This window comes from Natrix helvetica (genome assembly GCF_964273705.1).
Source record: "Natrix helvetica genome assembly, chromosome: W".
NCBI classification, from domain to species: Eukaryota; Metazoa; Chordata; class Lepidosauria; order Squamata; family Natricidae; genus Natrix; species Natrix helvetica.
The window spans coordinates 47,078,568-47,092,302 of record NC_138555.1 but is presented as its reverse complement, the minus strand read 5'-3'; the positions used below and the strand labels follow the sequence as shown (position 1 = coordinate 47,092,302).

The following is a 13,735-nucleotide window of genomic DNA, read 5'->3' as shown; positions in this document are numbered from 1 at the left end:
CTTGTCATATATTAAGTAGGCATGCCAGCCATATAGCAAATCATAACCCTCAATATTCTATCCTCTGTTAGGTTGATCCAATCGCTAATTGTTGCTAAAACTGCTGCTTCATAGTATAATTTTAAGTTGGGCATTTTTAAGCCTCCTCTTTCACGTATATCTTGCATTATTTTAAGTTTTACTCTCAGTTTCTTTCCTGCCCAAACAAAGTTGTTAATACCTTTCTGCCATTCTTCCAAATTTGCGTCTTTTTTAAGTATTGGTATCATTTGAAAGAAGAATAGAAACTTAGGCAAGACATTCATTTTAACTGCTGCTATCCTTCCCAGCAAAGACAATTGTAATTTTTCCCATTTATTCAATTCTCCCTGTATTTTATGCCATAATAGTTCATAGTTGTACTTATATAATTTCCCATTTGAAGTTGTAATACAAATTCCTAAGTATTTAACCTTTTTTACTATCTCACATCCTGTTACTCTTTCTAATTCTTTTTTTTTCATAGTCATATTTTTAGCTATCATCTTTGTCTTCCCTAGATTTACTTTGAACCCAGATACTTGACCATATTGGTTAATTATATTCATTAGACCTATAACTGATTCCCCGGGCTGAGTTAAAGTTACAACCAAGTCATCTGCAAATGCTCTCACTCTATATTCGCAATGCCTAATCTTGATTCCTTGTAGTTTGTCAGACCCACGTATTCTGTTCAATAACAATTCCAGGGTTAAGATAAACAATAATGGAGATAGGGGACACCCCTGTCTTGTTCCTTTTTCAATTTTAAAAGATTTTGTTAAGCTACCATTCACTATAATTTGTGCTGTCTGTTTCTGGTATATTGCTTTGATAGACTGGATGAAATACTCTCCGAATTGCATCCTTTGTAATGTTTTTATTAAAAATTGCCAATTAACTTGGTCGAATGCTTTCGCCGCATCTAGGAATAGAAGCACTGCCGGGACTTGGTTATACTTTCCCAAGTATTCCATTATATTGATAATTTGTCTTACATTACTTTTCATTTGCCTTCCCTGTATAAAACCAGACTGGTCATTGTGAATTGTTTGTTGCGCAATTGGCATCAACCTATTCACCAATATTTTAGCAAAAATTTTGTAGTCTGTATTAAGTAATGAAATAGGCCTATAGTTTTTTGGCTGGGTAGGATCCTGTTCCTCTTTTGGGATCAATGAAATAAAAGCTGTTTTCCACGATGGTGGAGCCCTGCCTTCCATTTGAATTTTATTAAATAGTTCCCTAAGAGGTTCCATCATTTCTAGTTGTAACTTTTTATAATAAACCGCTGTCAGGCCATCTGTGCCAGGCGCTTTACCGACTTTTAACTGCTTGATTGCCAGGAGGATTTCCTCTACAGTTACAAGTTGATTCAATCTTCCCCTTTGCTCATCTGTAAGTATAAGAATTTTCTCTCTCTCCAAATATCGGTCTATATCTGACCCTTGTATTTTGTCACCAGCATACAATCTGGTGTAAAATTCTAAAAGTCATCGACCCGGTTTATTGGCGTTACAAAAAGTGTTATGTTTAGCATATAGAAGATTAGTGGCTATCTGATCCGACATTAACATATTGAACTGTCCTCGCAGTAGAGTAATTATCTCTTTTGTCTTCTTATCATCTGGTTTAAACATTAACTCCTGCTCTTTTTTTTTAATCTCTTCCTCTAATTCCCTTTGTTTTTCCCTTTGTCTGCGCCTATGAACAGTATTCAAATTTATTAAAACGCCTCTCATGTATACTTTATTTGCGTCCCAAACCATTTCCATTGATATCCCCTTATGCATATTAAAAGCAATAGTTTTTTACATTCCGTAACATTTTTCTCATATCTAAATAAATTTTCATTTAATCTCCAAGACCTCCTGGGTCGGTCTCCATATTCAAGTTTCATCCAAACTGGGTTGTGATCTGTTAGAGTTCTCGGGCATATCTTAGTCTTCTTTACCCTGGAAAAAAGATCATTTGTAATTAGTATAAAATCAATTCTGGAAAAGGATTGATGCCTATCGGAAAAAAAGGTAAAGTCCCGTTCTTTAACATTCTGTTCTCTCCAGATATCCCTCAATTCAAAGTCATCCATCATATCAAAAAAAGATTTAGGTAGTCTTGTTCGTATTCATGTGTTTTGCAAAAGCCTCTTGTCTTGAACCGGATCCAGTACTCCATTCCAATCGCCCAGTAAAACACAGGATCTGTAGCCCCATTGTGTTAATTTGGTGTGAAGCAATTTATAAAATTTTTCCTGTTGTTGATTGGGAGCATATATTCCTGTTGAGAGTATTTTCTTCCATTGTATTAATAGTTCAATTGCAATGTATCTACCTTGAGGATCTGCTTCAACTAGTTCAGCTTTTAAATCTTTTCTTAAATATATAACTATTCCATTTTTCTTTTCCGGAGCAGATGCTACAAAATGCGATCCCAGTCTTGCATTCACCAAGTATTTCTGGTCCTGCGTTCTAATATGTGTTTCCTGTAAGCAACTTACATCATTTTTAAATTGTTTCAAGTAGTGAAATATTCTTTTCCTTTTTTGTGGTGAATTTAAACCGTTGACGTTCCATGTTAGAAATTTAGTTGTCATCTTTGGCACACTGAAGCTTTTTAAGAGCTGCCTGGAAATCTTGCTGGGACTTCACCTTTGGTCTAGCTCCTCCCACTGCCTCTGTGCTCATGCTTATGTTATCTTGAATTGTGATCTGCGCTTGTTGGGACATTAATTCTTTACGTTTAGTAGCCGCGCGGGTTTGTCTCTGTTCCATAATTTCTTCTGTTTCCTGCAGTAAACTCGCAACCCTAATTTGTTCCTGGTTATCTTGCTGCCTGGGATCCTCTGTCTCTTTACTCTCTTTAGGACCTGGAGATGGGGGGGCGTCCTGCCTTTAGTACCATACTATAGAAATCTTTTGTTTTCCAAACAGAGTTGAGACGATGTCTTTCTCCCATGTAGTTCACCACCAATCCGGCTGGGGTCTCCCATCTGTATTGAATCTGACGCTTTCTAAGTTCGTCCACTAGAAATGCATAATCCTTTCTGGATCTCAACATTTTGGGGGGGATTTCCTTCAGTACTATCACATCTTGACCTGCCACTTGCAATTTGTTTTTGTAAGTTGCTTGCAATATCTCATTCCTAATTTTCCTGGTAACAAAATAAATTACGATATCTCTTGGCAGTTGTCTTTGTCTAGCAATCCATGAATTAACGCAGTAAATTTTGTCCATCTGCCAGAGGCATTTGGCCTTTGGCTTCCCAGTTAATTGGACCAGAGCATCAGGAAAAATCTCTCTTAAGTCTTCTTGAGCGTGTTCCTTCAACCCCCTTATCCTCAGGGCAAATTCCATTGCCTTATATTGCATCATCGTAAGCTCTGCCTCTGACTTATCAATTTTAGTTTGTGCCTCCCCAAGTTTGTTATCCAGCTTTGTATTAGCCTCATTAATTTCTTCCACCTTCTCATCGAGAGATGCCACGTAGCCAAATAGTCCTTTAAGTGCCTCCCTTATCTCTTGGTTACGTGTTTGGATTAAATCCTTAATTCCAGATATTTCATCAGAGACATCTTTAAAAGCACTTGTAATTTTCCCCTCCAAGGCAACTGCCTGTTCTTTTAGTGTGTTTTGTAAATTATTTTGTAGAGCCTCCAGTGTCAAGCTTTGTGATTGTGTTTCCACCAGAGGTAATAAAATTTGTAGCTTTGAAGTTTGGGCCAGTGAACTTCCCGCACTCTTTGAAGTATTGAATTTTGTTTTAGAGGCCATTTCAAAATATTTAAATCAGGCTTTCAAACAGCCAACTTATTCAGTCCAGAAAGTCCAACTATTCTTTGAAGTCTGTTGGCCACACTAACAGGCACTTAACAAGTGCTAATCAGTTTCCCACTTCACTTTCGTTTTCAACACACCCTTTGTTCCTCCGGTGCCATTTTTTTTGAAAAGTCCCTTTTAAATTTAAAGAAAGAGATATAATCTACGGAGTTAAGGCTGGTACTTGCATTTGTTTACCTCCTGGTTTGTTCTGCCAGCTTCTCATTCAGATGTAAAATAAACTTGAAGTTGCTGGTTTGGACGCTGCCTTTTGTTCTGCAAATGCAGAAGCATCCTGTGATGAGGAGATCGTCAGGCTTCCTGGGGAGCTCGCACCTTTCACGCCACAGAATTGCTTCTGGGGCCACTGGGCGATTCTTCCCTCTGCCAGAGTGCTCACCTCCTTTTTTCGAGGGGGAGATTTTCAAACTGCTGGACAGCTGATTTATGCTATCCTAGCCGCTTGTTACTCAAACACGGGCTGGCGTTCCCAAGGGAACCTCTTCCAAGGACAGCGGCGCCACTTTATTGCTGCTGCTGCAAAACTAAAGCAGATAATAGTATAACCGTTATATTTTTACAGCATTTTCTAAGCAGGTTCAGGCACAGCAGTGCTGATCAAAATTGCAGTGCAAGGAGAATTGAGACTATCCACACTGAATGCTGGATATATTTGTTTTTCCTTTCAAGGGTTTAGATATTCCTCAATGAACCTTTGTCTTTGTCCTCTCTATATGTAGTGCTGAAAACAGAATACCACAGAAATGTCATCCCGCCCCTCCCCCCCCCCCAAAAAAAAAATCAAGCAAGCTCTATGTATTCAGCACAGATTTTTACTGGGTGACGACTTTTCCAAAACGTTTGAGCCTTGCCATCCATTTGCACAAAAGATGTTATATTCATTTGTGCAATATGAATTATGCTACATTGACCCTAACCCAACCTTTCCATTGTCATAGACCTCCAGTGCTTCCACAGTCACTTTTAACAAAGATTGGGTTAAACATCTAACACAATGATATACAACTGTTTTTGCTGTGATATAGCAGAATGCTGGCCAACAAGGTTTTTGCGGTGATGCATAATAGCACTTTATGATACTTGCAAAGTCTGACACAGGGCTTCTAGAACTGGTTAACATGGCCTCTAATTTTGGTTCAGTCCATGTCCAGATCTACATCCAGGTTATATTATTAGTTGATTCATGGTTGGAACATTTTTTTCAAGCATGGCTTTATTCAAGTTTAAAAGAGTACATACAGTACATAAATACTATTTAAATTAATGGAGGATGGGGGGAATGGAAAGAGAGGCAGAAAAATGAAGAAAAATCTTATCTACATGACTCTAGGAAGCTTAGAATAAATACATAATATAAAAAAAATAAAGCAGGTAACAGTTGGGCATCATCCAACCAATTTACCTGGTAAGGTATTCAACTATTTATCTAAAGAAAGAACATTCAGGGAAAAGATTCTGGAAAAAAATATTAGCAAATTATTTTTCCCATTCCAACCTTGCATATCCAAAAAGTAGAAAACTACTAATCAAAAATAGGATTTTGACCTACCATAAATACATATTCGCTCACCCATCCAAATAATCAGATTCAATTGTGAGCGAATACTTTTGGCAATATAGTGCATCTTCCTAGTGGACCAATGTTACACATCAAGGCCTTGAGAATGAAGTGTCCTATTGGCCATATTGTCATAATGAGGAATTTTATTTTTTTGCTCTTGGTCCTACATTAAGAAAATCCCAATACACAGTATAGGTTTAGCATGTATAGGAATGTTTCTTATTTTGAAAATTGCTCAGATTCATAAAACATATATTCCAAATTATACTTCACTGAATTTCTGGATCTTAAGATTTTCCTGCCATTAGATGCTGCATACTTATCCAATTTCTTTTTGTTGTATACATCCCAAACATAAAGTCCCCCATTCTTTTGTCAAGGAATCCAGAAATGTTGATTTCCCAACCCTTTCCACCACTGTATGAAATAAATCTTGAGGTCCTCCCATGCTTTGCCTTTAACCATTAGGTATCTTTCTCTTCCAGAGAATGTTATGCCCATGTTTCTTTGGTTGATTCTTAGTGGCAGGCATTATATGGTAGTTTCATCACTCCTCTATGAAGTTCTATAGAGTTTTCAGTCCAATTAATAAGATCACCATCAATGGAGCTACTGCATGTTGCCATCTTGTAAATTTCAGCAGGTGTCACAATATAGCTCCACATGTTGAAATCTGACATTTCCCCAATGAACGCTTGAGTGGCATCAAAGTGGCCACCAAGAGTGTCCTGTGGAAGAAGAGTGCAATAAATGTGTATTCAGAAGAACCATGCATGAAAGTGACAGAACGTAAAGTGAGAGGGCTATTTACCTGCTCCTGGCCTAGTATGAAAACACCTCCAGGTTTCACAGGATGCCAAGGAGCCAGGTTCTCCCCACTCCCTCTTTGGACACCATCCTGGTAAGATTTCCAGATGCCATGTCGAGTTGACCACGTCACGCAGATGTGGTGCCATTTGGCATCATTAACGGCCAATGGCAACATGGCAACCTGCAAAGCAAGGACAGAAGAGTTAAAATAAAAGTGGGAATGAGCAAACCTGGGAGTTGTAAACATGGCAAGGTGCCAAACTTAACACTTTCATCAAATATATCTGCTGCACAAATAAAAAATTAGAGATATTTCTTCTACCTTATCATTGATGAGCAACTCCATGGGGTTATTTCCCCACTGAATAAGCACCAGTTCATTGGCTTGGCTGGGCACTGAGTAGGAGAAAGGTGTGCCTATCCCTGGAGATGAAGTTGACTTGAGCCAGAGACAGATGGAAAAGGCAAAGATTTCATGTTGCAGAGTGTGCTTGATCTTGATATACATGTAGTTTGTGCGAAGGGGGAAATCCACATGAAAATGTTCAGAATGCTTATCTGCCTTGTTCCCTGGAGGACAGAAGAAAGCAGAAATGTGGCACTGCGCTGCAACGCAGGGAAATGGACTAGCCATATACTGCCAGCTGACATGCTGACCTATTAAGAATTGATTCTCCAGGCTTGTTATGCTCTTTCCATTAATGGAATCCCATGACCACTATCAACCAGGCCAAAGTTCATGAACTTTACCAAATTTTCATTTTTTGGTTATCTTGCCTCCATTTCATTCTTTCTTGATTTGGATTTGGTGACATAAGGATCATAAAGGAGAGCTCTCTATTCTTTATAAAACACCATTGGCACTACATAAAAAATGGTAACCATCTCATGTTGAGCTGTCAAAATGCTGTCATGCAGTTTCTATCACTATTTAAGCTCATCTCTGCTCCACATCAAACACATGCGGCTGGTTTTATGACTAAGCTATATTTTCAGTCAACATTCCCCCTTTTTTTTCATTATGTCCATTGGTTGGTTTCTCCAGTATTATCCTACTGGAAAGACCGACCAATGAGATATTTGAAATATTCTTCAAACTATCATTCTCTTTTAACCATTTTGGTGCCCATCTCTTTTCCTGCTGATTATGTGATTATATGCTACTCAGATTCTTCAGAAATGCAGAAGCAAATAAAATAAATATTATTAAATTATTAAAACCAAGTATTTGAATCTACATTTCTCATCCACTTAAATATTCATTAACATATTTACCTAAACCTCTTATTTAATAGGTTTTTTTAAAAAAATCAGAGTTAAATTAATATAACCTACATACCTCTTGAAGTTCTGGGCTTAACATTTGACATAATCCTTTGTCACTGGCTATGTTAATTGGGTCTGAGGAGAATTAAAATCTAAAATGGGTTAGAGTGGGACTATTCATATTCAATTTCAGCATGACTAGGAAAATGCTTTGAGCCAGTCACTGTCTCTCAGCTTTATCTATCTCGTCAAACCAGTTGTGAAGACAAGGAGAGCTTTTTGAGAGAAAATGAGATAGAAAAAGCAGTAGGCAACCGTTAAATCACTGAAGTTCTCCATTTGCCTCAGATCTGATTAGATCCTGCTGTCAGCCTTCTCCAACCCGGCACCGTATCCTACTAATCAGGCAGTATGATCCGAAATCGAATGTTTAGGAATTTGTGAATTATAGTCTCTGATATCTGGAGGGCATCACTAAGAAAAACTATTTCTCATTTCTCCACAAACTTGGCAACGGCCACCTGGCTTCTTAATTGTCCATTTACTTGTCATTAAACCCAACTTTTATTATTAATTCTTTTTATTTAGCAGTTTATTTAATTTACCTTCCTTCCATCTATCCATCAATTTTTACCCCATGAATGTGGACCAAAGTCTCCTTTCTCATTCTGGCAACACAACCATTTCAGGGTTTGTTTGTTTTTTGATACCTTAAAAATTAATTTTATTACTACAGAGATTTGGAAAGTATCACAAGATTGTTTTGACTTGCAAGAGGGTTGCAACACTACCCATCTGGAAGCTCAGGTTTAGTCACTCACCTTTCTCCACTGTGTGTCCATGTGAAACTTGCCTCTGTCTCATCCCTGTTGCTTTCAGTACGCTGTGTGTCTGATGTTCTGAAATGTTGGATTTCTCATGGATCAAGTGCTCCAACATGCTGATCTTTTCCTGAAGAGTATCCAACATGGATGTGGAGAAGGTTGAACTATTCCAATTGTGCTGGAGAAGTCAGGGCAAATGCTCATGTTAATAAAATTCTACCATTTCTCTATACCTTTCTCCTAGACCACCTCTAATATGCTGCCTCTCCCCTTCCTTAAAATTCCACCTGAAAACCATTTTTAAGCATTTGGTCCAATTCCTGAGTTCCTATTTGTTGGCCAAGCGAAATTTTAGATTGTATTTGAAAATAATGGTATGTTTTATTCTTGCCTAAAATGAGATTCCCACTAATGGTGCCATCATCTATTCATGTTCTGTGCCTCATTTAACCACCATTTAACCCATTTGCAATGCAGTCCTATGCATGTCTGTTTAGTCTTTTTCAGCCCAATGGCTCTTCCTTCCATTGCAAGTGTGTAGAGCAGTGGTAGTCAACCTTTTTCTACCTACCGCCCACTAATGGATCTTTCTTGATGGAAAAATTTCCTTACCGCCCACCAGTTTTTGCGCAAGTGCGGAATATTTTTTAGAAAGGAGGGTGTTTTTTTAAAAAAGAAATGTACGTACATTTATCTTTTTGTTGTATTTGTGCTGATAAATAAATAAATTTATCTTTTTATTTCTACTTTATGCATGTTTATAATGTTTTTAACTTTATAAAGTTTAATTAGAAAACAATAAAGTAAATTGAAATTAGCTTTACTAGTGATTAATGAGATCTTTGAGGCTGATGCTGTGAGACTAAATATTTGATATCTGGTTCGATTTTCGTAAGGAACAAATGAAGGTCTCCTCTTTCAGTGATATTCAGACGGTTTCTCTGTTTGCTCATAATATGATTAACAGCACTAAAGCCTGATTCTACAAGATATGTGGTAGGGAAAGGTATCAATAAATTGAACATCATTTTCCACATATTTGGATATAATGCAGGCATTTTTTTAATTTTGCCAGAGTTTTTGGTATCCACCACTGCCAAAATTACATTTACTCTCTTCGTCATATTTAAGTTCTAATAGTTCTTCTTGGCAAGTTATATCAACCTCAGCAACATTTGCTGTAAAAGGATTTATCATCCAGTCATGCACCTTTAAGTTCAAAATATCTTGAAATCGTTTTTCCATATCCAATTTGAGTTCATTGAGGTGGCTACTGAACCTTTCAATATCCCCCGGAGTTACATCATTGTTTATAGAGGACAATTCAGGAAACTGATGAAATTCTCTCTTGAAAATATTATGACGGAGAAGATCAAGCTTTTCGATAAATAATGACACAATACTTTTGCAACTTATAAGAGTGATATTGGCTCCTTGAAGCTGCAAATTAATTTCATTAAATCTCTTGAAAATGTCTGCCAAATAAAAGGAGTCATTCTTTACGGTTTTTAACTGTTCATAGAGACCAGCCTCATTATCACTTTCAAAAAAACTGTACGACACTATCAAATAATGCAACAAAATGAGACAAGCATGTACCCTTTGAGAGCCATCGAACTTCTGTGTGTAAAAGTAACCTAATAAACTGCTTGTTATTGTCCTGGCACAGCTGTCGAAACATTCTATCACACTTGGCATTAGATTTGATCTTATTTACAGCTTTAATTATTATACTTAATGATGAATGGAGACTTGGACTTAAATGTTTTCGTACAATATGTTGTCTGTGCACAACACAATGAATACACAAAACGTTTGGCACTTCTTCCTTCAAGTAAGCAACAAACCCACGATAGTGGCCTACCATTGATGGTGCTCCATCAGTAGCACATGCAACAATATTGTTCAAGGGTATATTATTTTTTGCAAAGTATGATTTCACAGCATTAAATATTGATAATCCTTTTGTATCTGTAATCAGATTGACAGTTAATAGCATTTCTTCTTGCAATGTATTGTTTTCATCAAGGTACCGTACATATGTCATCAGTAGAGCATTATTATCTGCAATGACAGACTCATCCAAGTGTATGGAAAATGAAGAATTTTGGAGAATACCTATAAGTTTATTTTCAACATTAGCCGCCATTTCGTCAATGTGTCTCTTTACTGTGTTATTGCTAAGGGGCAATGTTTTTAAAACTTCAGGTATATCCTGATGCATTACTGTTGAGATAAATTCTTTGATAGAGGGTAGTATCAAAGTTTCTCCAATATTATGACTTTTACCACTTTTTGCAATTAAGTGTGATATACGATAAGCTGCAGTTAATCCATCCTCATTTTTTGCATGTTGTTTTTGAAATGATGCAGCTATTGTTGAACGATTTTGAAATCTTTTGTAGATTTCTTGAAAATATTCAATGGGCTTATCTTTATCTTGTGAATGCTTTGTAGCAAGATGTTCTCGCAATCGACTTGGCTTCATTGCTTCATTAGATAATGTCTTGTGGCACAGTAAACACATTGGAAGCTGTTTATTTGTAACAGATTCAATGAAACCCATCTTCAGATACTCTGGTAAATAGCCACGAGCATATTTCTTTTTTTCAGACAGGGGTTCTAAATTTGTTTCACAATTTAACAACTACTTTTACTCTTACGTTTTGATCTGCACTCCACACAGTGCTTTTCCTTTTTATCTCCTTTTTTTAACCTTCCTTAGGGCAATGTACAAAAGTAAGGCTGAGCTAGTTAGCCCACTTATTATTATTAGCCAACAACAATTCTCTCCTGCCTATAACTTTTTTTCTCCTATTTTGCAACTACTCTGCTCCGCTTCTGCCTGTCCCTGCTATCAGTTTCCACTCCTCCCCTTCCTCTTCCCACGTGTTTGCTTGTTTGCGTGCATGCATGCGTTAGTTCATTGATGTGTGCGCTCAGGCCTGCCCGCCCACTCGCACAAAAGGAGGTTTGAACCTCCGAAATCCCTACCGCACGCATTCTCGCACATGTTGGTTTATTGATGTGTGTGCTCACGCCCACCCACTCGCTCAAAAGGAGGTTATAGCCTCCGAAGTCCTTACCACCCACCTGGAATCCCGAAACGCCCACTAGTGGGTGATAGGGACCAGGTTGACGACCCATGATGTAGAGGATGCTAAATTTAGCCATCTTCCTGCACTAACCCAGTCACACAAGAAAGAACCTCCTGGAGATCCAGAAAGAAGTTCAGCTAAAAGGAGGGACTTTTGCTAGTTTTGAAATAGCCACTCCATGCACAAAAAGATCATGTTGAATAACTTTGCTCCATCTGAAGCGTCAATGGAATCAGAATTGAACCCCAGCACCTTATACCCTGTGGATGTGTGTGTGAGAGAGTGTGTGTATCCATCCATCATGTTCCTTCATTTTTAGGTAAGCAAAGTTATGCCAATTGCAAAGCAAGGAATAAAAAAATAATTTAAAAAAATTGACTTAAGGAAAAGAAAGGAAATATAGTAAAGTCTAGTTTATACAAACACATTCACTATATTTCTCTGTACCTTTTCCTCTTGAAAGTTATCCCTCCTTCCACCTCATCCATATTTTATTTATTTTTTAAATTCGTCTGTGCCCATCTCCCTCTGCAAAGTGACTCCCGCCATTTTCTTCATCACTGCCTTTCATTCTTTGGATAGTGATTTTCTCAACCAAGAGTTGCTATTGATAGTGCAAGGGATCTTAAATAATTATGTTTAAAATCCCCTTCACCCCATATATTTTCCAGACTTACACTATGGTAGGTAGGCACTTTAGAAAGATTAAAAGCAGCAGCATGAAGATTTGTTGTGAGTAGTTAATTCTGGTAGAAATTTGAGTAGATGGGGAGGTATTTAGCTTTTAAAGGGAAGGTAACAGCATTCCTGAGAATTGTTTGCTTTGATCATATAAAGCAGAACAATGAAGAGGAAACAATTAAATGAAGGATCATACATGAAAACTGATGAAACAAGAATAAAAATGCTTACAATAATTGCTGGCTGATCAGCATTGGACAAATTAAACATGAGGGGATAAGGAATTAAGGAATAGGTAGATTTGAGAAGATAGTTTAAGTGCATTGAGAAGGATAAGTTAAAAGCTAATACCTGTAAATGCTCCAGTCTCTCCTTCAGGGATTTCAACATTCTCTCCATCTGATGTATTGCAGCAGATGCTTCATTGGGTGGATCTTCCATAGCATTAACCTGAGCAGATGTAGGTCCCTTGTGAGAAGAATCATGAGTGTTCTGCCCTACCTGTAGTTCATGGTTCCCAGGTTGTGCAGTTCGATGATGCTCATTCTCTTGGGCATGGTGGCCTTCGTGGAGATCTCGATGGCCAGTGTCTCCGTGTCCCCTATGGCCATCTTCATGGTGAGACTGGTGGGCATCCTCATGATGTCCCCTTTGACCATTATCATGATGACCCCGATACCCACCTTCATGATGGCCGTGGTTATGGTTATGAATCTCTTCCTGATGATTTCCATGGTGCTCACTATGCCTCCGGGAATGGGTTTCGCAGCGGCTCAGCTTGGCTGTCAGTTCTCTCACAGTCTCTCTCTGGTCAAGGATCATTTCCTTTTGATGCACCACTGTCTCCCGCAGATGCAGGATGGTTTCCTTAGCTTCTTCTAGAGTCCCCACCCAATGACCATTGCCTACACTATTAGCAGCACCTCCATGTTGTTGATGGCCATTTGACTGGCAACCATTATCCATATCCAATGGCATAGGACTGCAGATATATTTGGGTAAGCCATGTTCAGAGGCTATCAGTAGTGGGGAAAAGATGAGGCAAAGCAATGTCCAGTACATTGCAATCACCAGAGGTGGGATGCTTGGTGGCTGGGAAAAGGGTAGGAGTGGGGATGGAAATGGGCTGGGCAGTTCAGGATAGATTAGATAGCCACAGAAGCAGATGATAATTTCCAGAAAGGCCAAGTCTTTAGAAATTGAAGAATCTTATTGTACAACAGATTTCAATCCTGCATCCATCATCCACATCTTCTCTTAGGTGACCAATAAAATTCCACCAGAAGAAATTCAGCCTCTATCAAGAAGGAGATACAAAAGGTGTTTGACAGAGGAGAAGATAGTAGATGAAGCTCTTCAAGTCATGTTTGGTTCACCAGGTCACCAAGTCCTCAATACCCACAATGACTGGTTCCATTAGACAACACTTTTCCTCCTTCCCAAATATCAATTTCTTGCTTCTCAGCAGAGCCAATCTGCCAGCAGACATCCAGGCACTATAGTCAGGTGGGTTTTGTTCTTTTTCTGCCTTTCCTTCCTGTCTAATTTGCCAAATCCACTAGTGATGAGGAACAAAGCATCATTTCCCTTGGTGACTGAGAAATTAATGGGCTTAAAGTGTTACAGCAAAGCTTTTGCCT

The 13,735-nt window shown here is 38.2% G+C and overlaps 1 protein-coding gene across 1 annotated transcript; it reads right to left on the bottom strand.

Moving 5' to 3' along the window:
• Positions 1 to 5,934: 5,934 nt before the first annotated feature.
• On the bottom strand, positions 5,935 to 13,157 carry LOC309400567 (neuronal pentraxin-2-like; the record flags this gene model as incomplete). The annotated part of the gene is made up of 5 exons (XM_081969134.1): positions 5,935 to 6,144; positions 6,228 to 6,407; positions 6,549 to 6,796; positions 8,314 to 8,494; positions 12,447 to 13,157. The coding sequence occupies 5 exons, from the start codon at positions 13,155 to 13,157 to the stop codon at positions 5,935 to 5,937; spliced, it is 1,530 nt and encodes a 509-aa protein (XP_081825260.1).
• Positions 13,158 to 13,735: the final 578 nt, after the last annotated feature.